The sequence below is a fragment of the Spermophilus citellus genome (assembly GCF_964194105.1).
Source record: "Spermophilus citellus genome assembly, chromosome: 7".
Classification (NCBI taxonomy): Eukaryota; Metazoa; Chordata; class Mammalia; order Rodentia; family Sciuridae; genus Spermophilus; species Spermophilus citellus.
This window is the reverse complement of record NC_138188.1, coordinates 123,779,866-123,804,965: the sequence shown is the minus strand read 5'-3', so window position 1 is coordinate 123,804,965 and position 25,100 is coordinate 123,779,866. Positions and strand designations below refer to the sequence as shown.

The window sequence follows — 25,100 nt, the reverse complement described above, 5'->3', positions numbered from 1 at the left end:
GAAATGGGAAAAGCTGTGTCTATCAGTGGGTGAGTTGATACAGAAAATGTGGTTTAGAAATATAACGGGACACTATTTAGTCTATAAATAAAATTAGGAAGTCCTGTCATTTGTGGCATTGAATGAGGCCAAAGGACATTTTACTGGGGGAAATAAGCCAGGCACAGGGCAACTATCACATGATCTCACCTACATGTGGAATCTGTAAAAGTTGAACTCATAGAAAGAGAGAGCAGAATGGTGACTACCAGGGGCCCAGGAGTGGCTGGGTGGTGGATGGGGGAGATGCTGATTCCAGGAGGCCAAATTGCACTTAGATGAGGGGGATGAGTTTAAGGGATCTATTGTACAATAAGATGACTACAGTTAATAATAACATACAACAGAATGAGTACAGTTGATAATGTTATATACACTGGAAAATGACTCAGAGAGTAGATTTTAAGGGTTCTCAACACAAAAAAGAATATGAAATAATGTATATGTATACATGTTTCACAATATGTTTTATGCCATAAATATGTAGAAATTATTATCATTATGTTATCATCATCATCATCATCAGGGATTGTACCGAGGTTGCTTAACCATTGAGTCACATCCCCAGCCCATTTTATGTTTTATGTTGAGACAGAAGTATGTCACAAAGCCCATCCTGGAAGTGAGGGAAAGTGGGAAGATATTTAGTTGGTAGATTGCTACCTCCTCCCCAAACTGGAGCTCTGTTACAACAAAAAGGAAGAAGTGGAGCTAGGATAAGCGAGGAGCACTGCCTACTTCCATTAGCACTGGGCCTGAAAGGGGGATAACTAACCATCACCAAACTTCTCCCCATAAACCATATGACATGGTCTCTGTATTAGCTGCTTTCTGTTGCTCTAACAAAATACCCAAGAATGGGTACTTTATGAAGAGATGAGGTTTATTTAGCACAGAATCCAACATTTGGCAGCCCCTGAGACTGATCTTTGGTGAGAGTGATCACAACATGGTGAATGCCATCATGGTGGGAAGACATGCAAGGGGTCGAGACTGAATGGCCAGAAACTGGCGAGGATGAGTCTTGGGGATAAACTACATCCATCCTCACAAGCTCCAACAAAGCCATATTGTAAGAGCAGGATGTCCCCGTCCAGAAGTGTGTATGTGAGGGCAGGGGAAGGTTGATATCAGTGGGCACAGGAAGCAGCCAGAGCCCCCATTCCGGAACCTCTCTGATGTCACACTTGTAGTCATGGTACTCTGGGTGCCAACCCAGGAGAAGGAGCGGTTGGCTCTCATTTGTTTGAGAGCAGGCATCGCAGCATGACTGTACCAAACGATTTATTGTCCCCACCCCCACCCCCAGCCAAATCCTGGCTACTCTCAAGCCTCTGGGCTTGTTTCACTGTGGCAGCCCTGCTGTCTCTAAGTGCTGTGTTCTTTACGTTTCCGTGAGTCTCTGGGCCAGCTGTCTGTTTCTCAAAAAGAGACAGAAGGGAAATAGACAGTGAGAGTGCAGAGGCAGGGAGGTGGAGGGAGGCCAGGAGGGGAAGGAGGATATTTAGTGGGAAGCACAGAGATGTGGGGAGCCTGAGGCTTTGGAGGACTGTGGGAGGCTGGTAATGCTGGTGACATTTGGTGGAGGGAATGGGGTCTGTCTCTAGCCTGGATATTCAGATCTGTCCTTAAGGTGTATGGGTCTGACCTCAGGTAAGCAGGGCCTCATGGGGGCTCCGGGTTGCCCCCAACTAGAACTGAGTCTGGTCCCCTGGTTTCAGAGGCCGAGCACTGGCACAAGATGGAGAGTGGGCCTACCCAGTGGTCTCCGGACTTCTCTGCCTCCTGAGTTTGTACAGCCTCATTGGCATGAATTTTTCCGACCCAGGAATCTTACACAGAGGTAAGGCCTCAGACTCCTGGGAGAGGGAGGTGGCACCCCAAGGACTGGTGCCTACAGGGGTCATTTGTAAAGGGCTGACCCCACCTGTGGCCTCAGGGTCCCTTCTTACCCTGTCATTATTACTTGGGCCTTGGCACTTCATTTCCCAAACCACTGAAGTGTGAAAAACAGAATCCTGGAGGTTTTCCAGTTGCTTTAGAAGGGAGGACGGGGCAAGAGAGGCAGCAGGCTCTTCCAACCACGCAGTTCCCCCTTCCTCCTTCCCATTTCACACCCGACTCCAAGCACTGATCACTATTCCACACGGGGAGCTCCATGTAGAGCTCCTGTGCTGGACAGCCCTTCTCTCTGACTGCTGCCCATCTGAGTGGTCAGCTTGCTCCACAGGGACCGGGGTTCCCCTGCCCTCCTCCTCCCCACCTTCTTGATGCCCAGTGATGCTATGGGGCTGCTCCGAGCATCAGAGTGATACAAGGGCCTCCTCCACTGCCCACACCTCTCCCCCTACTAGGCGCCTTCGAGCAGTACCCTAAGACTGTATACATGGCACGAGTGAATGGCAGGTTGTACAACATGCCGTGGTGTCCCACCTGTTGTTTTCACCGCCCGCCCCGAACCTTCCACTGCGAAAGGTGTGACATCTGTGTGGAGGTGAGTGCTCCTCCTCCCTGTCCACTCACCAACCTATCTCCGGGCACCTGGCCAGGACCAGGAACCTCACATCATGAGTGGGCCAGGTGGGGTATCAGACCATGTTCCCAGAGTGCTTCAAGTGGCTCTCAGCCACTGTTGGTCACTTATATATGTCATCACCTCTGTGTCTGCACCTGTCCAGGGAGGGTGGCCTTGCTTGCACAGGTGCTGACATACAAAGGGCATCCCCTCTGTGCGGAGCCTGGTGGAGTCAGGGGGAGGAAAGGTGGTGACTGTCCCCTCCCCTGGCTTGCTGATACTAGATCCCCAGCCCTTTAGGCTGACTGCTGCCCTGTCCTGGGGATCTTTGCCCGTCTTGGTCTGGGTGTCTCAGTTGGAGGGTTTCCTGGGTTCTGAGTATGTTTCTCTGATGTGCCCACCCTGCTCGGGTTCACAAGTGCAGACAGCCAGTAGTGGAAGGGCATTTTTTCATCCTTATCCAGTACTTGAGGAAACAGAGGCCCAGAGTTTTCATGTCCTGGTCCACGTGACACCAGGCAGGTCTTGTGTCTAAAGACCTCACTCAGGGCAGGTGACCTGATGAGCCATGGCGTCCTAACTGTGCTCTCACCATGGAAATGCCAGGTTCTCGCTGAGATGGGAACCCTTATGTAAGGTCAAGAGCAGGCGGCCTAGAGGGCTGATGGGGAGGCCCCAGGATTAGGGGGTGATGGAGGCCATTCCAGAAGGACCCTCTGACCTGCCTCCTCTCCCCTAGGAGTTCGACCACCATTGCAGGTGGGTGAATAACTGCGTGGGGCACCGAAACATCCGGCTCTACCTGCTACTCCTCGTGTCCCTGTGCCTCTATCTGGGTACCGTGCTGGCCACCTGCGTGATTTTCATCATACGCAGGAGGAACATGGCGCTTTTGGACAAAACCATGACGTATCCACACAGTCCCAAGTGCCCACACTGGGAAGAGCTGGTGTGGTGGGGAGGGAGGGGCAAACAGCCCAGGAGGGTCAGGGTGACAGGGGAGGGGCTGAGGTGGAGGGGGCTAGAGGGAGAAGTCACTGGGAAGGACCTGTGAAGGACATTTGGAAGGCCAGTGGGGTCAGGGACATGGGCGGGGTAGGATGCCTGTGGAGTTAAGAATCGAGGGGCCCACAGAGTAGGGTAATGAAAGTTGAAAAGGGACAGTGGGAGGACAGTGTGGTGGAGGGAGGTTTCCCTTGGGTGTACTGGACTAACTGTCCAGTCCAGGGAGGGAGAGCTGTGGGCGGTGCTAGCTGGGGCAGGAGGGAGGGAAGGAGGGAGCAGTGGGGTCGAAAGCGGGGCCAGGGAGGAGCTCTTCCATGGCTTCCCTTCTTAGCCTGTGCACAGCATCCTAGTGGCTGTACCTGCTGGGGCCCTCCTGGTCCCGCTCATCCTGCAATTGTTCATCAAGGCAGTGGCGGTGGGCACCGCCAGGCGACCCTATGAGGAGAAGGTAAGTGGTGAGTGCGTGTGCCTTTGGCTGTGTGGAGGCATCTTGCACCTCTTCAATTAGACACTTGTGCGCTTTCTCCACTGCCCTTGGCTTGATGGTGCCTCATGAGTCCTTCCAGACCCACCTCTGAAGATGCAGCTCAGATATCTCCATACCCTGGAGCTTGGGGCCATTCTGCCTCCTGGGTGCATTGCATTGAAAGCCTACTGTGTGCTGAGTGTGCTAGGTGGTGGTTATTTGAGGGATGGGTGTAGAGGTGAGTAAGTACATTCTGCACTTGTGTTGATAAGCAACCTGCCATCAGAATAACACCGGAGACACCAGGAACACTCTGAGCGAGGGGTCAGTCCTGAGTGGTGTAGCTGACCAGAAGAGACTGGGAGTTTGGTGAAGCCCACGCTGTAGAGGAGAACATGCCATTCTCTGTGTCCTAGGTGTGCTTTTGGAGAGGCAGACAGGAGGGCATTGACTGTGAGAGGTACAACTTTGCAGAAAGGCACAGAAATCTGAAAGTAGGGTGTTAACAGAATGATGAAGAAATGGATCTAGTTCAAGCACAAGGTGACATGGGCAATGAGGTTGACCCCATGGGGGTCAAGATTAGAAAGGCCCAGAAAGCCAAGCATGGAATTCCGTTTGGAAGAAGTGGAAACCTGGGAGCCATGGTAAAAGTTTGTAAAAATGTCATTCATTGAGGGGTAATTACAACCAGTAAAATTCACCCTTTTTAGTCTATAGTTAGGGATTTTGACAAATGACGTCGTGTATTCTCCACCAAGATCAAGGTTAACCAGTTTCATTACCCAGAAAATCCTTTCATCTCTTGTTGTCATTCTCTCTCCCTGAGTCCTTGTGGTTTTTCTCTTTCCGGAATCATGCATAAATGGTGTTGTGGGCTTTCTAGTCTGGCTTCATTCACTGAGCACGATGCATTTGAGATTCATCTATGTAGTTGCTCACATCAGTAGTTTATTGTCTTTTGTTTCTGTGTAGTATTGTATTTCCCTACAGACTATTTGTACATTCACCAATTGAAGGATTTTTACTTTGCATCTAGGTTTTGGCAGAATTTTTGTTTTGTTTTTGTACCAGGGATTGAACCCAGAGGTGCTTAACCACTGAGCAACAATCCCAGCCTCACCCACCCCCACCCCCAGCTCCCTTATGTTTTCTTTTTGAAAAAATTTTAAAATTTTGAGAAAGGGTCTTACTAAGTTGCTAAAGGCCTTCCTAAGTTACTGAGGCTTTGAACTTGTCACCCACTTGCCTTAGCCTCCCAAGCCATTAAAGTCATGGGGAACTGTGCCCAGCCAGTTTCAGGCAGTTATAAATAAAGCTGCTACAACAACCATTGATGCATAGACATGTGGACATAAGTTTTCATTTCTGTTGGGTAAATTGTTAAGGGTGGCATTGCTGAATCATAAGATAAACATATGGGACGTTTTAGAAAACAACTCTACTGTTTCTATTTTGTACCAGCAATGAATGAGAATTCCAGTTGCTCCGCATCCTCACTAGCATTTGACACTGTCATTGGTCACTATTCTTTTTTGTTTTCAGATTGTACCCTGTCTAATAAATGAGTAGTGGTATATCACTAGGGCTCCACTCTGTATTTTCCTAATGACTAATGATGTTGAGCATATTTTCGTGTCTTATAAGCCATGGGTATATTGATGGTGAAGTGTTTGCTCCAAACTTTTGCCTATTTAAAAAAAAACTGTGTTTTTTTCTTATTGAGTTTCAGGAGTTCTCTATACTGGATTCAGATCTATGTGTTGCAAATCTTTTCTTGCAATTCATGGCTTGACATTTCATTTTCTTCATCGCATCTTCCAAAGAGCAGGAGTCCTTAGTGTTGATGTTTTTCCAGCACTGAGGATCGAACCAGGGGTGCTCGACCACTGAGCTTCTTCCCCAGCATTCGTTGTTGTTCACTCTGAATGGAACCTCATGTCCTGTGGAGCAGTTTCACTGCTTTCTTCCCCATCTGTGTCTTTATTGCTTTTTCTTTGAGCATCCAGTAGGAATGATAGGAGTGGGCATCTTTGCCCTGGGATTCCTTTAGTATGGCAATCACTTAACTAAAGTCTCTTTCAGGAAGACTGGTGGGCAGCATCAGTGGGGGAGGAGAAGCTGCAGACCCTGAGGCAGCTGAGCAGACAGAGGAGCCTGTCTGCTCATAACCTCCCATCCTTTTAGTCACCACCCCACCACTGCCATATTTGGTTCCCTCCCACCTGTGACTCCTGTGCTTGGCCCTTATTCCTCAGCCCTATGGTCTGCCTGTCTTCTCCTGTCTCCAGCTTCTAGTATCATCATTGAGTTTGCCTGGCAGCCTTTTCCCTTTCTCCATCCTGTGGTTCTTCCAGCCATAGATCAGGCCATAGGCCATCGCCCTTCCTCCTCTGCTCAGAGTGAGGCCTTCCAAGTCCAGGATCCCCAAGTCTCAAGGGACCTAAATGTGGTCTGCACTCTAAGATTCACCAGACAGGGCTCCTTTCTATTCTTGGCAGCACTAATTTCAGACACTGATCCCATGCTCCACCTTTCACTCCCACCATACTCCATTCCCTGACTTCAACTCCTCCTAGAATCACTTGCTTGGTGGTTGGTGGCAAAGACTCTGGTGAAGACCACATAAGTTCAAATCGCAGCTCTAGAACTGACCAGCAGGGAGACCTGGGGTATGCTACTCAGCCCCTGGTTACTCAATTTCTCTATCTGTAAAACAGGGAATTATGGGTTAATTCATGTAAACCTCATAGAACAGTGACTGGTACCAGAGAGTGCCCTGTGTGCTGCTGTTACATCACTACCATTCCTTCCCATGGTCATCTACACATGTTTGTGCTCAGCTTAAAAGTCATACAAATCCCAGCCTTAACATCCCAGGCCTCCACTCCACCTGTTGTACCTTCTGGGCCTTATTTCCTGACAGAGTTGACCTTGTTCACTAGCCTCCCCTTCACTTCCTGGCCCAGCTCAGCCCAGCCCTTGCTGTCAGGATGATGCTCTCATTAATGGCCAAATTCAGCAGACATCTTCAGACTACTCTCTCTGGTCTAGACACAGCCTCTGAAACCAGAAGTCGCTGTCTCAGCACTTAACTCTCTGGGCTTCTCCTCTGCATGTACCTGGGTGGTGTGAGCTGGGTTGCCTACATGGTTCCCATGATACTCTCTCTCTGCTCTTCCCTTTCCACTCCCCTTGGTGCACAGGGCCTCGGGTTGCAGCTGCCCTCACCCACTGAAAGTAGGCAGGCCATGCTGTTTGTGGTGTGCTTTCCATCCCCAGTGCAGTGACTGGGCTTTGGTTTTTTGCTACTCAGTATTAAACCAAGGGGCACTTTACCACTGAGCTACATTCCCAGTCCCTGCTCCTTTTTATTATGAATCAGGGTCTCACTAGGTTGCTGAGGCTGCTCTCAGACCTGCCTCAGTTTCCCAAGTCACTAGGATTACAGGTGTGAGCCACCGTGCCTGGTTGGACAGAAGCATTTTTGATGCCCTGAAATATTTCTGATGGGGGTGCATCTCAGTGGTAGAGTGTGTGCTTAGTATGTGCAAGGCCCTGAATTCTTCAATCCCCAGCACACAGAGAAAAGACATCTGAATTAATGAGTGAACCATCAAACAGAAGAACCAACATTTGGGGATAGAAGGAAAGAGGAAAGGAACTGAGAGAAGCCTGGTGCTCTGACCCCCCAGGATAAGGGGAAGAAGGAGAGGCAGCAGGAAGTTGGGCAGAAGATGGGGCAAGAAGAAGATGCTGCTGGATTTTGGTCCTGTGGAGTGTGAGGGTGTTTGAGACACAGAATTGGAGCAGGAGCCCCAAGAGTGAAGCCAGTGAGAGAGGCTAGTCTGGGTGCCTCAGAGCTGTTGGATTCGACTTGTGTGTGATAGGGTTCCATGTTGGGGGGAGGATGGTATTCACATTTACTGCTCAGTTCTTCGAAATTTACTATCATTCCTTAAACATTTTCTATACTTTATGTACAATCAATATTTTCTACACATGATATAAATCTAATCAAATATTCTTTCTCTAAGTTTAAAGATTCTGTAGTATTTTAATGCTCCGCTATTAATTAATTTACTTCTTCTGGTACTAGGGATTGAACCCACAGGTGCTTTACCACCAAAGCTGCATCCCTAATCCTTGCTCTATTTTGTTTTGAGATAGGGTATCACTAAATTGTTGAGGGCCTTGCTAAGTTGTTGAGACTGGCCTTGAACTTGTGATCCTCCAGCCTCAAAATCCCAATTCCCTGGGGTTACAGGTGTGTGCCACTGTACCTGTTGGTATACTCATTTCTTAAGTACTGTGAACACCTTAAAGGAGGCAGAACCTCATAGAGGACATTGATTCGAGTTGCTTTTTGGACATATTCCAGAGCTGTTCTGATGTGGAATCGTCTTTCCTTCAGGGGAGGAGAGTGTTGAAGATGAAAGTCTTTATGTGTGGGCCATTGGAGACTTGGGGTGGATAGAGGTGCTGCTGGGCCACTTTCCATTCTCACAGAGTATTTGCTACCTAAAGCTCATGAAGTTGGGGTGAAACTCAACCTGTTCTGGAAGGAGGAGTGGTCGAGGCTGATGGATGGGCTCAGGGGAAAGAGAAAGTAGAATAAGGGAGAGGAGAAGACAGTCAGAGTCCTGGGAAGGACATGACCTTTCCTGCTTTGTGTACTGAAGGTCTTCAGCTCAGATTTTCTTGGAAAATCTGATTTTTGACTAGGGAAATATGTCTGGGCATCCCCTGCTGCCACTGATCTCCCAGATAGTGAAACTCAATGAAGGTAGATTTTTAGAAAAATCGAGAGGTAAGAGAGTCAAGTGGGAGTGGGGTGGTGACACCATCTTTGGATCAGTTGAGCAGAACAGCACGAGACAGATCTTAAAAGGTACCTGGAAGGACGAGGTGAGAGGACAGGTGAGGCCAATGGAGACAGAGTAAGGATCCTGCAAAGGGAAGCACTAGGGGATGAGGAGCCCTGAGAAGGCAGGAGAGGTGGGTGCTGGGTCAGCACTGTCTGGGGACAGCTGCTCACAAGTGGGTCGAGGGAGGTCACGCTTCCTGGGAGCCTGGGAGGGCAGGAGGCTCTGGGTCACTCTTGGGCACCCCTGTACCTAGAGCCTGGCCACAGGCCCAGGTTGAGCCCTGGATTAACTGACCAACTTAGCGAGGGTCCCTGGGAGATGGCCGTGCCCAGTCCTGCTGATTCTGAACTTCTCTTCCCTTCCTCGTCTCCCTCCAGTATGACAAGGCATTCAATATGGGCTGCTGGAGAAATTGTTACATCGCACTATGTGCACCCCTGGGACCCAAGTGAGTTGGTAAACCAAGGGCTCAAGTGGTGGACCCTGGGGCTGGTGGGGTGGGGTGAAGCTGGGTCTAGTTCCCTGATCCCTGTCCCCAGCTCCCAGCCTTAACACTCCCTGTTCCTTTCTTTTGGGGTTTTCTCCAGGGCACTCTGGGAGTTTCTGGGAATTTCACTCTTCCTTGGTGTTGTAGGTTCTTGCCCCAAGAAATGTGCTCGAGGGGAATGGCAGCCTGGATAAGGCTCCTGGGCTCTGTGCATTCCCAGCTGTGGGTGAGAGTGGTCAGGGAGACCAGGCCAAGGTGGGTAGTGACTCCTTGCATTTGGCCTGTTGCTTCCCAGGTACATGTCCAAGGCGGTCTGCCTTCAGGTGGACGAGGGGACCAACACTGGCCCAAAAGAACGCCTTAAAGACCTCCTTTGGCCCAGGTCTGCCACTCCGGCCCCCCCAAGGAGTGGCAAGGCTGCACCTGTACAGAAGGTAAGGAGTATCGGGTGTGCTTTGAACCATGAGGGTCTGTGGTTGCACATGTGTTGGGGGAAGCCCCCATGTGGGGCAGGCCCTGGAGCTGAAGCACTTGGAGCATAAGGAGTGGGATTATGGACCTGGAGGGTGCAGGGTCCAGGTCACAGGGCTTCAGAGCACACCCAGGTGTCCCTGGATAGAGAAAGAGAAAAGACTGAAACACACTTTCTGGTTGGCTTTGTGCCAGTCCTTACTTTTTTGGTCCCCAGTTTCCTAATCTATTAATGAGGACTGAGACTAGTCCAGTAGTTTATGTTTTAAAGAAAATTCAGTTTCTTTTATATGTGTGTGTGTGTGTGTGTGTGTGTGTGTGTGTTGTTTGTGTGTGTGTGTGTATGTATGTACATATATAAATATCAGTTGTAGATGGACACATTTATTTTATTTGTTTATTTTTATGTGGTGCCATGGATTGGACCTAGTTCCTCATGCATGCTAGGCAAGCACTCTACCCCAGAGCCACAACCCCAGCACTCCAGATTCTTTATTTATGGAAATTTTTGACATACAATGTGAAACATTTGTGTGAAACATTAGGTGTACAGTGGGGTGTGCTTGATGCTGAGGGCCATTGCCAAGTAGGAATGACGCATCAAAATTTCCTTGCTAGCGTACCCCATGTTAAATGGATTTCGCTGTTGACATTGCATGTAAGGTGACCTTGCTCAAGGACCAAGGCGGATCCAGGTTTAGAGCTGATCAGGTTTGAGGAAGTATCCTGGTCCTTGGGTTTAGGGCGTTCCCGGTTTAAGACAATAGGGGTTTTAGGGAAGTTGGAGGTTGAAGATTATTGCTACCGGGATTAGGGTGTTCCTGCTGCTTATTCCCGTTGAGTTCTCGTGAGATTCAAATGGGATATTGGAAAAAAAGCCTCGTGGAGTAGGTGAATTGGGCAGCAGAACTGGATTTCCCCAGAACGTGTGTGTAGAGGCCGGTGTGAGTTCGGTGTGAGAATTGCTGTTTGAATCTACAAAGCTGTGTGGTGGCTCGTGATTCTGTGCCCAGCCAAGACTGTGGCAGGGGTGGGTAACCCACAGTGCCCCCCATGGTCCCTTGCCGTGATGTGGTGCCAGCCCTCTCCCTTGTCCTGCCTCTAGGCACCCAGGGACTTGACTGTGAGCTGTGGGGTGGAGGTTAGGGAGAACCCCATGTACTGACTCTGTTTTTAGCTTCTCATCAGCCCAGTGGTGCATTGGGAGGCTTCCAAGGGAGGCTTGGCCTCCTATTCTCCCTTCACACCCAGCAATGCCAGGACATGCACCAGAAGTTCATCTCCTGACCCCCATGTGGGGGTCTCTTGTTCCTGAGCCCTCACTCCCCTGTTGAGAGTACCAAGACCCCCATGTCTGTTATATACACATATTTTGTGCTGCTTCCTATGGCAGCTGTGCCTATGTGTCCTAGGTTCAGGGAAGTGTGGGTGGAGGCTCTGAGGGGCTGGGACAGAGCCCTCCTGGAAGGGAAGATCCTTGCTCTCTGGAGAATCAAGCTCAGGAACCAACACTGCCTGACTCTTTGCCCTTGGGCAAGACTTTCAGCATGTCTCTCATCCTTAAAATGTGGCAACAGTAATAATCACAGTGACTGACCTGGCTGGCTTCCTGGCAAGGGCTGCAGATGGACAATACCCACGAGCGTGGATAATACCAAGTGCGCCGGAAAAGATTCCATATAATAGGAAGGGAACTTGTTTATTATGAGTCCTAATAGGGTAGTAGATTACTCAGAAATTACAAAGTTTCAGTTAAACATGAGTAAGTTTTGGAGATATAATGGTCAATAAGGTTGTTCCAGTTAATTTACTGCACACTTGAAAACTGATAATACAGTTGGGTACAGGGGTGCCCATCTATAAGCCCAGCTACTCAAGAAACTGAGGCAGGAGGATCACAAGTCAAGGATCAGTAACTTAAAGAGAATTGTTTTCTGTATCAAAAAAAAAAAGGTTTTGGGCATGTAGGTCAATGATAACAATTCAATCCTCAGATGTGGAAAAGGAAAGAAAAATTGACCATCAGTTTTGTGGGTTTTCTGTTTGTTTGAGGTGGAGTTCCCAGTATGTTGGCCAGGCCAGTCTTGAACTTCTGAGGTCAAGCAAAACCTCCTATGTCAGTGTGCTGAGTCCTGGAAGGCAGGTGTGCACCACTGGACTGGCTAAAAAAGGGATTGTAAATTGGGTTTGGTGGCACATGACAAATTCCAGCAAGTCAGGAACTGAGGCAGCTTTAGGCCAGCCTCTGCAATTAGCAAGACTATCTCAAAATAAGAAGAGCTAGGGAAAAAGCCAAGTGGTAGGATGTCCTTAGGATCAATCCCCCAGTGCTGGGGGAAAGTGTGTGTACACACACACATAGATATAAAGATATATACACACACATATATATATTTCATTATATAGAAGGATTAGGAGATTTTAGATTTCTGCTTTGGGGCTAAGTATGAATAAGCATGAAAACTCATGTCCTTGAGCATGCTAGGCAAGAGCTCTACCACTGAGCCACACCAGAGACCTTACATTTAAATTTGGGTTATTTTCTCACTGTTAGTTATTAGAGTACCCCACTTTTATCTCTTTTTTTTCCATTTTTTGGGGCGTGAGGTGGGGCTTCCTCTGATGCTCAGACTGGTCTCAAATTTGTGGGCTGCAGTGACTCTCCTGCTCCTGATTTCTGAGCAGGGGGGATTACAGGTGCAAGCCACCACACTTGGCTGTACAATCTCATATTGATAAGACATTTTACATGTGATAGGAATCCCAGAATAAAAAACAGCAATTTAAGATGACTGGGCATAGTGAAGTCTGCCTATCATCCCAGTAGCTCAGGAAGCTGAGGCAGAAGGATCATAAGTTTGAGACCAGCCTGGGCAGTTTTAGCAAACCCTATCTCAGAGTAAAAAGGCTGGGAATGTAGCTCAGTGGTATAATGCTCCTGGCTTCAATACCTAGTACTTCCAAAAACAAATTAAAGAATAAAAACATTAGGGCTGGGGATGTGGCTCACTGTTACAGTGCTTGCCCAGCACACATGAAGTCCGGGATTAGAGCCTTAGCACTACATAAAAATAAATAAAATAAAGGTATTGTGTCCATCTACAACTAATATTTTTTTTAAATAAACATGAAAGCTGGGCTTTGTGGCACATGCCTGTATTTCCAGCTACTCTGCAGACTGATACATAAAGATCACTTGAGTCCATGAGTTTGAGATAAGCCTGGGGAAAATGGTGAGACCATAAATCCCGCATAATAATAGTAATAATGATCATAATAATAATAATAATAACTTGTGTAGCCAAGCATGTTGGTTCACCCCTGTAATCCCAGAGGCTCCAGGTAGTGGTAGGATGATCACAGATTAGATGCAGGTGTTAGGGTCTTAACCAGACTCTTGTCCCAAATTTGCAAAAGGGTAGAGGGACTGGGGATGAAGCTCAGTGTTAAAGCACCCCTGGATTCAGTCCCCAGTCCAGCAGATGGGGGAGGAAAAAAGCCAATTTGACTCCATAACATTAAGACCTTGGGACTACAGGTAACTTGTGGTAATGTTTAGCAGGTGCTTACCAGCTTGATGCCCTGGGTTTAATCCCAAATACCAAACAGCAAAAAAAATAAAAAAATAAAAAATAAATAAATAAATAAATAAATAAATAAATAAATAAATAAAAACCCTTTATGTGTATATCCCAAATCACAAATGAATATATTACTTTTTAACATACATACATTTTGACTCAGAAATGTAATATTTAGCATGTGTGTCCTTGGGGAACCAGAGAACAGCACATATTATGGGTTTTGTCCCATTATTTAGCTAGCAAAATGTATTAAAAAATCAACTCAAATATCATTAGTAGTAAATTGGTTAAAAATATGGCATGACCATGTAATGTACTACTAGATTATTTGAAATGAATTTAGGGGAAAAAACTGTAATGTATTGCTGGGTTCAGTGGAGCATGATTGTAATCCCAGCAGTTTGTGAGACTGATTAAGGATGTTTGCAATTCAAAGCCAGACTCAGCAACTAAGCAAGGAACTAAGCAATTTAGTGAGACCCCTGCCTCAAAAAATAAAAAGGCTGAGGGTATAGCTGAGTGGTTGAGTGCCCCTGAATTAAATCCCTGGTACTCCTCCTCCTCCCCACCAAAAAAGATCTGAAACAGTAATCACTGTATAAAGTGGGTTCTTGGTTTCAAAACCCTACATTTGTATTCCCTGAATTACTGAGGTTGGAATGGGCCTGCCATCCTGTGTTCTCTGTCTAAAGCCTAGAGCAGAACCAGACATAAGAAAGGATCCTTCTTTCTGTTTGCTGTCTCCTGACTTTTGCTCTAGGCTTAAGCCTTTTCAATAGGAGCTACTCTGGTAGGTGATGAACAAGAGGAAATACAGGTTTGACACTTCTGTCCCTCTCCCCAAACAAACCCAGCACTCCATTCCCATTCCTCTGTTTGCATCTTTCCTGTTGATTTACAAAATAAATATGGAAAAGTAGAGTATTAGAAAACGAGACCATTTAGAATTTAGTCAAATCTAAAATTATGTGTATGGGTTTGTTTTATGTATGTTGATGTTTATCTCTGAAAATTGATAGTATTAGAGCAATTCAAACCACAACTCATGTCTGAATTTCTCTTTGTTAGGGCATGCCAGAGCAGGGGGCTCAGTTGCCACAAACCTTCAGGGTCCTCAAAGGAAAGCCTACGGAGCATCCTCTAGCTGTGCGGGGTGTCAACAAGTATTATAACGCCAGCACCTTGAAAAAGAAAAATCGCAGATTTCCTCCTACTGGTGAGACATCAGACAGTGGTAAAAGACTGAATCCCATGGAAACTTGTGAAGCACTGATAGCTAAAAAGATCATTTCTGGAAAAATAAAAGGCTAAACTGTATTGTTCCTACTTTCTCCTACATAGATAACTGCTTTTTGTCAACTGTCGGGATGTCTCTTGAACATCATCTGGAGATTGAGGATTTCATTGATCTTATAAATTTGTTAGAAATGGAATTGGATCTTTTACATTTCCCCCCATATTTCTTATATATTATAATACAACATGGTAGTGGGATTCACTCTTGTTCCATGTTGTTACATTTACTTGGGTTTTTTTTTCCTCCTCACAGGTTTAAATGATTTTTAGTCCAGAAGGAAAAATTGTGGATTTCTAGACATGTTTATGCTAGAGATATGTTTATTGTCAGTGGCCTAGAAGGAATTTTTGCTTTATAAATGCATAGACCTTGAAATAAAAAAGTATTTTCTATTCAAAATTACATACAAATACATAAAAATAAATACCTTACCTCAAAGGATTTATTCCTCAGAATTAGTATCTAAGTGGGTAAGAGTTGAAATATAATGGATTTTTTTTTTAAAGAGAGAGTGAGAGAGGAGAGAGAGAGAGAGAGAATTTTTAATGTTTATTTTTTAGTTCTCGGCGGACACAACATCTTTGTTGGTATGTGGTGCTGAGGGTCGAACCCGGGCCGCACGCATGCCAGGCGAGCCCGCTACCGCTTGAGCCACACCCCCAGCCCCTATACTGGATTTTTAACAACAGTTTGTGTAAGGCAGCATTGGAATGAAGTCCACGTGGTGCAGTTGGTTGAGCGATCCCTGGAATGTCTTTGGAGATTTAGTTAGATTCTCCTTCCCTACGCTGGTTCTCCTGCTTTCTCTCCTTTGCACTGTACATTCAAAGATGCAAAATAATTTCTCCCATTTCTCTCTGAGTAGATTTTGCCCATTACAACCCCAAGAAATATAATTTTTATTTAATATGTTTTCCGTCTCTATAGTCATATATATAGTTTTTAAAAATAATCTAAGTATGCAAAAATCATATGTGGTTGGATTAATTGTATTTAATATGTTTACATCATCACAGAGAAAAAGGGTATGTTCAAAAAAGAAGTAGACTTCTTTGCAAGTAATACTGATCTATCTTTTTCTATAAATAACTTACCTGGTATCCTTAGGAAAAGCTCGTACTTTTACCTAGAACTTCTGCATCAACTAGTAAGTTGCAGTTTACAAAGAAACAAACCATGTCAAAAAGAATTCTTTTCCCAGTTGCCATGTTTGGTGGCTTTATATCCCCTTGCTCCTTGGTACTCAAGAATATTATATCACCTTTACTGCTTAAGAAAGTATCTTAAACAAGGAATGTTTTATTTTAATACAGCTTGGGTGTATTAATGGTTTTCATTACACTTTGGTGGGGGCGGGGTACCAGGGATTGAACCCAGGGGCACTCAACCCCTGAACCACATCCCCAGCTCTATTTTGTATCTTATGTAGAGGCAGGGTCACATTGAGTTTCTAAACACCTAGCTAAATTGCTGAGGCTCGCTTTGAACTCAAGATCCTCCTGTCTCTGCCTCTTGAGCCCCTTGGATTATAGGCTTGGAATTACCAGGCTGGGACTCCATTACATTTTAATAACTTGATTGAAGTATAATTTACATACCATGAAATCCAGTCATTTGAATGATCAATTCAGGTTTTTCCAAAATGTATTTTTAAGGTTTCATTAAGATTAAAGAGTTAGTAGCTGAGTCTTATATAAATTTTGTTTTTAAGTTACTATTACTATCATATTTCTAGAGAAGTAATTCAACTTAAAATGAAATCGGTTTTAACACATTTCACATGCTCCTCTTTTATATTATTTTTCTTTTTGTCATAGAAAAGTTTTCTGTGGTAAATTGTTAACATTCCTTTCCCTTTCATTTTCAGAGAAGGATTGCTTCCCTTCTGGAACACCTGCAGTAAGTTGATGATGTATTTCTTATAGTTCTTGCTCTAATTAAGGTTACCAAAAGAAATCTGTTTTTCATTTTTTTAATTTCTAAAATAAGAGGTAGGGTTGGGTTGTGGCTCAGTGGTAGTGGGCTTGCCTGGCATGCATGAGGCACTGGGTTCGATTCTCAGCACCACATACAAATAAATAAAATAAGGGTTCATCAACAACTTTAAAAAAATGTTTAAAAAAATAAAATAAGAGGTAAAGAAATATTTAATGTGTCTAAATAGCACTCCAGAATATTTATCATATATGTTTATTTACTTTTCCATATTTCAGAAAATCATCTTTATTTTTTAATTGAATATATTGTAACCAGTAAGGTTTAGTCATTTAAAAATTAGCTATGAAAAAAAATAACTTCCTAAAGTTTGTTTAATAAAAGGATACCTGGTCACATTTTAATCTTTGACTGTTCCTGGCTTGTCTTCCTTTGCTCCTGAACACAGCTGAACACCAAGGAGCCCGAAACATCAGCAATAGTAATGGAGGCAGATGATGGTGATGGAGAGGTGCGGCCTTTCACTGCCCCACGACATGGCCATACAAGACCAGTGAGTGACTAATGACCTGGTGTGCACATCTGTGCATGTGTGTTCGAAAAACAGCTGTTTGTGTTTGACATTCAGAGATAATTTCAAAAAGCTTCAAGTTTAAAATATTTTACTATGAGAAGATTAATTTAAGATTAAATTAAAGTTTTTACCTAAAGAGTACTCATCAAAAACCACTTTTTTGAAAAATAAAAATTGATGGCTTCTTTAAAAGTTAGAATGCTTAACTCACTGGGTTTTTTCTTTCCATGTTTTGTCCCCTTTTCCAGAGAGGTTATCTATTGCTCTGTTTTTTCTCTGTTTCATAATGTGGGTAACTCTGCACCTAAAACATAGATCTTTCCTCTTTACCAGATTATGTACTTTATTTCTCATTTTGACATTTCTCTCAAAGCCTTGATGGCATTCTAAAGTCAGTTGAGAGTTAAATTCCTCACCAGCTGAGGGGGAATTTCAGCAGTAATGAGCTCAGATGGAGTCAAGGAGAGAAGTACTAAGGGGGCTGGACTGTGATGTGGTGGCTCTGAGGACCGCCATTGGATTCCCATCTCATGACAGATGGCTATGTTTTGTATATTCCTTACAACTGGCTCTTTGAAGTGAAAGGGAGGGTATGTATTATATTTGTGTAAAATGTTTTGAGACTGGATTAATGATAGATTATTTTAGTGGAAACTACCACAGTGAAACATAAGGATAGAAATGAAAACAACTTTTAAATGCAAGAGCATCAGTGAGCTGTGAGACAATTTCAAGGGTTTTCATGATGTGTAATGAAGTTCTGATACAAAAAACCAACCCAAAACTCTATCTCCCAAAAGCTATTAACAGCTTCCTCAAATACAGGAAAGTCAAAAGTACCACTACCTACCTGAATAAATAAATGTCTTGTCTCTTATAAAAGTATCTTTAAAAGATAAAACCATTTAAGTAAAAATAATAACAGTGAAGGCAGGAGATATGCATATAAAATGACAGTAAGAGCTTCCAGGCCAAGAACAACAACCCTAAGATTTTTGTCCTGTGTGACGTGGGGTGTCACGTGATGGTGGAGTGTGATCATTCAAAGATGCAAACATTCAATAACAAGAGGGAGTGTTACCTAATCACTAAACTAAGCAGCTTAAGGCCCTGGGTTTAATCCCAAACACAAAACACCAAAAAAAAAAAAAAGAAAGAAAAAAAATTGTTTAAAAATCCCTTTATATATCTATCCCAAATCACAAATGAATATGTTACTTTCACTTACATACCTTTTGACCCAGAAATGTAATTTTTAGCATGTGTGTCCTAGGGAAACCATGGAACAGCATAGATTATGGATTGTGTCCCATTATTTTGATAGCAAAATGTAGCCAAATGTCAACTCAAATATCATTAGTAGTAAATTAATTAAAAATATGGCATGACCATTTAATGTACTACTAGATTATTTCAAATGCATTTAAGGGAAAAATAGACTGAAATGTATTGCTGGGTTCAGTGGAGCATGACTGTAATCGCAGAAGCTAGTGAGGCTGATTTAGGAGGTTAGCAAGTTCAAAGCCAGACTTTAAAAAATGTTTAAAAAATAAAATGAGGTAAAGAAATATGTAATGTTTCTAAATAGCACTCAAGAATATTTATCATATATGTTTATTTACTTTTCCATATTTCAGAAAATCATCTTTATTTTTTAATTGAATATATAGTAAGCAGTGAGGTTTAGTCATTTAAAAATTAGGTATGGAAAAAATAACTTCTTAAAATTTGTTTAATAAAAGGAGACCTGGTCACATTTTAATCTTTGTCTTTTCCTGGCTTGTCTTCCTTTGCTCCTGAACACAGATGAACACCAAGGGGCCGGAAACATTAGCAATAATAATGGAGGAAGATGATGGTGATGGAGAGGTTCGGCCTTTCACTGTCCCACGACATGGCCATACAAGACCAGTGAGTGACTAATCACCTGGTGTGCACATCTGTGCATGTGTGTTCGAAAAACAGCTGTTTGTGTTTGACTTTCAGAGATAATTTCAAAAAGCTTCAAGTTTAAAATATTTTACTATGAGAAGATTAATTTAAGATTAAATTAAAGTTTTTACCTAAAGAGTACTCATCAAAAACCACTTTTTTGAAAAATAAAAATCGATGGCTTCTTTAAAAGTTAGAATACTTAACTCACTGGGTTTTTTCTTTCCATGTTTTGTCCCCTTTTCCAGAGAGGTCATCTATTGCTCTGTTTTTTCTCTGTTTCACAATGTGGGTAACTCTTCTACCTAAAACTTAGATCTTTCTTCTTCCCCAGATTATGTACTTTATTTCTCATTTTGACATTTCTCTCAAAGCCTTGATGGCATTCTAAAGTCAGTTGAGAGTTAAATTCCTCACCAGCTGAGGGAGAATTTCAGCAGTAATGAGCTCAGATGGAGTCAAGGAGAGAAGTACTAAGGGGGCTGGACTGTGATGTGGTGGCTCTGAGGACCGCCATTGGATTCCCATCTCATGACAGATGGCTATGTTTTGTATATTCCTTACAACTGGCTCTTTGAAGTGAAAGGGAGGGTATGTATTATATTTGTGTAAAATGTTTTGAGACTGGATTAATGATAGATTATTTTAGTGGAAACTACCACAGTGAAACATAAGGATAGAAATGAAAACAACTTTTAAATGCAAGAGCATCAGTGAGCTGTGAGACAATTTCAAGGGTTTTCATGATGTGTAATGAAGTTCTGATACAAAAAACCAACCCAAAACTCTATCTCCCAAAAGCTATTAACAGCTTCCTCAAATACAGGAAAGTCAAAAGTACCACTACCTACCTGAATAAATAAATGTCTTGTCTCTTATAAAAGTATCTTTAAAAGATAAAACCATTTAACTAAAAATAATAACAGTGAAGGCAGGAGATATGCATATAAAATGACAGTAAGAGCTTCCAGGCCAAGAACAACAACCCTAAGATTTTTGTCCTGTGTGACGTGGGGTGTCACGTGATGGTGGAGTGTGATCATTCAAAGATGCAAACATTCAATAACAAGAGGGAGTGTTACCTAATCACTAAACTAAGCAGCTTAAGGCCCTGGGTTTAATCCCAAACACAAAACACCAAAAAAAAAAAAAGAAAGAAAAAAAATTGTTTAAAAATCCCTTTATATATCTATCCCAAATCACAAATGAATATGTTACTTTCACTTACATACCTTTTGACCCAGAAATGTAATTTTTAGCATGTGTGTCCTAGGGAAACCATGGAACAGCATAGATTATGGATTGTGTCCCATTATTTTGATAGCAAAATGTAGCCAAATGTCAACTCAAATATCATTAGTAGTAAATTAATTAAAAATATGGCATGACCATTTAATGTACTACTAGATTATTTCAAATGCATTTAAGGGAAAAATAGACTGAAATGTATTGCTGGGTTCAGTGGAGCATGACTGTAATCGCAGAAGCTAGTGAGGCTGATTTAGGAGGTTAGCAAGTTCAAAGCCAGACTTTAAAAAATGTTTAAAAAATAAAATGAGGTAAAGAAATATGTAATGTTTCTAAATAGCACTCAAGAATATTTATCATATATGTTTATTTACTTTTCCATATTTCAGAAAATCATCTTTATTTTTTAATTGAATATATAGTAAGCAGTGAGGTTTAGTCATTTAAAAATTAGGTATGGAAAAAATAACTTCTTAAAATTTGTTTAATAAAAGGAGACCTGGTCACATTTTAATCTTTGTCTTTTCCTGGCTTGTCTTCCTTTGCTCCTGAACACAGATGAACACCAAGGGGCCGGAAACATTAGCAATAATAATGGAGGAAGATGATGGTGATGGAGAGGTTCGGCCTTTCACTGTCCCACGACATGGCCATACAAGACCAGTGAGTGACTAATCACCTGGTGTGCACATCTGTGCATGTGTGTTCGAAAAACAGCTGTTTGTGTTTGACTTTCAGAGATAATTTCAAAAAGCTTCAAGTTTAAAATATTTTACTATGAGAAGATTAATTTAAGATTAAATTAAAGTTTTTACCTAAAGAGTACTCATCAAAAACCACTTTTTTGAAAAATAAAAATCGATGGCTTCTTTAAAAGTTAGAATACTTAACTCACTGGGTTTTTTCTTTCCATGTTTTGTCCCCTTTTCCAGAGAGGTCATCTATTGCTCTGTTTTTTCTCTGTTTCACAATGTGGGTAACTCTTCTACCTAAAACTTAGATCTTTCTTCTTCCCCAGATTATGTACTTTATTTCTCATTTTGACATTTCTCTCAAAGCCTTGATGGCATTCTAAAGTCAGTTGAGAGTTAAATTCCTCACCAGCTGAGGGAGAATTTCAGCAGTAATGAGCTCAGATGGAGTCAAGGAGAGAAGTACTAAGGGGGCTGGACTGTGATGTGGTGGCTCTGAGGACCGCCATTGGATTCCCATCTCATGACAGATGGCTATGTTTTGTATATTCCTTACAACTGGCTCTTTGAAGTGAAAGGGAGGGTATGTATTATATTTGTGTAAAATGTTTTGAGACTGGATTAATGATAGATTATTTTAGTGGAAACTACCACAGTGAAACATAAGGATAGAAATGAAAACAACTTTTAAATGCAAGAGCATCAGTGAGCTGTGAGACAATTTCAAGGGTTTTCATGATGTGTAATGAAGTTCTGATAGAAAAAACCAACCCAAAAATCTATCTCCCAAAAGCTATTAACAGCTTCCTCAAATACAGGAAAGTCAAAAGTACCACTACCTACCTGAATAAATAAATGTCTTGTCTCTTATAAAAGTATCTTTAAAAGATAAAACCATTTAACTAAAAATAATAACAGTGAAGGCAGGAGATATGCATATAAAATGACAGTAAGAGCTTCCAGGCCAAGAACAACAACCCTAAGATTTTTGTCCTGTGTGACGTGGGGTGTCACGTGATGGTGGAGTGTGATCATTCAAAGATGCAAACATTCAATAACAAGAGGGAGTGTTACCTAATCACTAAACTAAGCAGCTTAAGGCCCTGGGTTTAATCCCAAACACAAAACACCAAAAAAAAAAAAAAGAAAGAAAAAAAATTGTTTAAAAATCCCTTTATATATCTATCCCAAATCACAAATGAATATGTTACTTTCACTTACATACCTTTTGACCCAGAAATGTAATTTTTAGCATGTGTGTCCTAGGGAAACCATGGAACAGCATAGATTATGGATTGTGTCCCATTATTTTGATAGCAAAATGTAGCCAAATGTCAACTCAAATATCATTAGTAGTACATTAATTAAAAATATGGCATGACCATTTAATGTACTACTAGATTATTTCAAATGCATTTAAGGGAAAAATAGACTGTAATGTATTGCTGGGTTCAGTGGAGCATGACTGTAATCGCAGAAGCTAGTGAGGCTGATTTAGGAGGTTTGCAAGTTCAAAGCCAGACTTTAAAAAATGTTTAAAAAATAAAATGAGGTAAAGAAATATGTAATGTTTCTAAATAGCACTCAAGAATATTTATCATATATGTTTATTTACTTTTCCATATTTCAGAAAATCATCTTTATTTTTTAATTGAATATATTGTAAGCAGTGAGGTTTAGTCATTTAAAAATTAGGTATGGAAAAAATAACTTCTTAAAATTTGTTTAATAAAAGGAGACCTGGTCACATTTTAATCTTTGTCTTTTCCTGGCTTGTCTTCCTTTGCTCCTGAACACAGATGAACACCAAGGGGCCGGAAACATTAGCAATAATAATGGAGGAAGATGATGGTGATGGAGAGGTTCGGCCTTTCACTGTCCCACGACATGGCCATACAAGACCAGTGAGTGACTAATCACCTGGTGTGCACATCTGTGCATGTGTGTTCGAAAAACAGCTGTTTGTGTTTGACTTTCAGAGATAATTTCAAAAAGCTTCAAGTTTAAAATATTTTACTATGAGAAGATTAATTTAAGATTAAATTAAAGTTTTTACCTAAAGAGTACTCATCAAAAACCACTTTTTTGAAAAATAAAAATCGATGGCTTCTTTAAAAGTTAGAATACTTAACTCACTGGGTTTTTTCTTTCCATGTTTTGTCCCCTTTTCCAGAGAGGTCATCTATTGCTCTGTTTTTTCTCTGTTTCACAATGTGGGTAACTCTTCTACCTAAAACTTAGATCTTTCTTCTTCCCCAGATTATGTACTTTATTTCTCATTTTGACATTTCTCTCAAAGCCTTGATGGCATCTAAAGTCAGTTGAGAGTTAAATTCCTCACCAGCTGAGGGGGAATTTCAGCAGTAATGAGCTCAGATGGAGTCAAGGAGAGAAGTACTAAGGGGGCTGGACTGTGATGTGGTGGCTCTGAGGACCGCCATTGGATTCCCATCTCATGACAGATGGCTATGTTTTGTATATTCCTTACAATTGGCTCTTTGAAGTGAAAGGGAGGGTATGTATTATATTTGTGTAAAATGTTTTGAGACTGGATTAATGATAGATTATTTTAGTGGAAACTACCACAGTGAAACATAAGGATAGAAATGAAAACAACTTTTAAATGCAAGAGCATCAGTGAGCTGTGAGACAATTTCAAGGGTTTTTATGATGTGTAATGAAGTTCTGATACAAAAAACCAACCCAAAACTCTATCTCCCAAAAGCTATTAACAGCTTCCTCAAATACAGGAAAGTCAAAAGTACCTCTACCTACCTGAATAAATAAATGTCTTGTCTCTTATAAAAGTATCTTTAAAAGATAAAACCATTTAACTAAAAATAATAACAGTGAAGGCAGGAGATATGCATATAAAATGACAGTAAGAGCTTCCAGGCCAAGAACAACAACCCTAAGATTTTTGTCCTGTGTGACGTGGGGTGTCACGTGATGGTGGAGTGTGATCATTCAAAGATGCAAACATTCAATAACAAGAGGGAGTGTTACCTAATCACTAAACTAAGCAGCTTAAGGCCCTGGGTTTAATCCCAAACACGAAACACCAAAAAAAAAAAAAAAAGAAAAGAAAAAAAAAAAAAAAAGAAAGAAAATTGTTTAAAAATCCCTTTATATATCTATCCCAAATCACAAATGAATATGTTACTTTCACTTACATACCTTTTGACCCAGAAATGTAATTTTTAGCATGTGTGTCCTAGGGAAACCATAGAACAGCATAGATTATGGATTGTGTCCCATTATTTTGATAGCAAAATGTAGCCAAATGTCAACTCAAATATCATTAGTAGTAAATTAATTAAAAATATGGCATGACCATTTAATGTACTACTAGATTATTTCAAATGCATTTAAGCGAAAAATAAACTGTCATGTATTGCTGGGTTCAGTGGAGCATGACTGTAATCGCAGAAGCTAGTGAGGCTGATTTAGGAGGTTTGCAAGTTCAAAGCCAGACTTTAAAAAATGTTTAAAAAATAAAATGAGGTAAAGAAATATGTAAAGTTTCTAAATAGCACTCAAGAATATTTATCATATATGTTTATTTACTTTTCCATATTTCAGAAAATCATCTTTATTTTTTAATTGAATATATTGTAAGCAGTGAGGTTTAGTCATTTAAAAATTAGGTATGGAAAAAATAACTTCTTAAAATTTGTTTAATAAAAGGAGACCTGGTCACATTTTAATCTTTGTCTTTTCCTGGCTTGTCTTCCTTTGCTCCTGAACACAGATGAACACCAAGGGGCCGGAAACATTAGCAATAATAATGGAGGAAGATGATGGTGATGGAGAGGTTCGGCCTTTCACTGTCCCATGACATGGCCATACAAGACCAGTGAGTGACTAATCACCTGGTGTGCACATCTGTGCATGTGTGTTCGAAAAACAGCTGTTTGTGTTTGACTTTCAGAGATAATTTCAAAAAGCTTCAAGTTTAAAATATTTTACTATGAGAAGATTAATTTA

The 25,100-nt window shown here is 42.0% G+C and overlaps 3 protein-coding genes across 3 annotated transcripts in view; all 3 read left to right on the top strand.

Moving 5' to 3' along the window:
- The window catches only part of LOC308653702 (peroxisomal bifunctional enzyme-like), a 196,165-nt gene that overhangs the window by 122,373 nt on the left and 48,692 nt on the right, over positions 1 to 25,100 (top strand). The gene's annotated exons all lie outside the window — the stretch shown is intronic.
- The window catches only part of LOC308652729 (serine/threonine-protein kinase PAK 2-like), a gene marked incomplete at its 3' end in the record, with an annotated part of 268,563 nt that overhangs the window by 239,736 nt on the left and 3,727 nt on the right, over positions 1 to 25,100 (top strand). Inside the window, exons 2-6 of the mRNA XM_081300752.1 lie at positions 14,504 to 14,651; positions 16,600 to 16,631; positions 19,048 to 19,152; positions 20,980 to 21,084; positions 22,913 to 23,017. Of these exons, the coding sequence (XP_081156878.1) occupies positions 14,507 to 14,651; positions 16,600 to 16,631; positions 19,048 to 19,152; positions 20,980 to 21,084; positions 22,913 to 23,017 (492 nt within the window). The 5' untranslated portion in view covers positions 14,504 to 14,506. The remainder of the gene's footprint in view (positions 1 to 14,503; positions 14,652 to 16,599; positions 16,632 to 19,047; positions 19,153 to 20,979; positions 21,085 to 22,912; positions 23,018 to 25,100) is intronic.
- On the top strand, positions 1,306 to 10,441 carry LOC308653405 (palmitoyltransferase ZDHHC19-like; the record flags this gene model as incomplete). Its single annotated transcript, XM_081301976.1, has 8 exons — positions 1,306 to 1,433; positions 1,761 to 1,882; positions 2,394 to 2,533; positions 3,294 to 3,503; positions 3,891 to 4,007; positions 9,271 to 9,341; positions 9,676 to 9,814; positions 10,397 to 10,441. 8 exons carry the CDS (start codon positions 1,306 to 1,308, stop codon positions 10,439 to 10,441), a joined length of 972 nt encoding a protein of 323 aa, XP_081158102.1.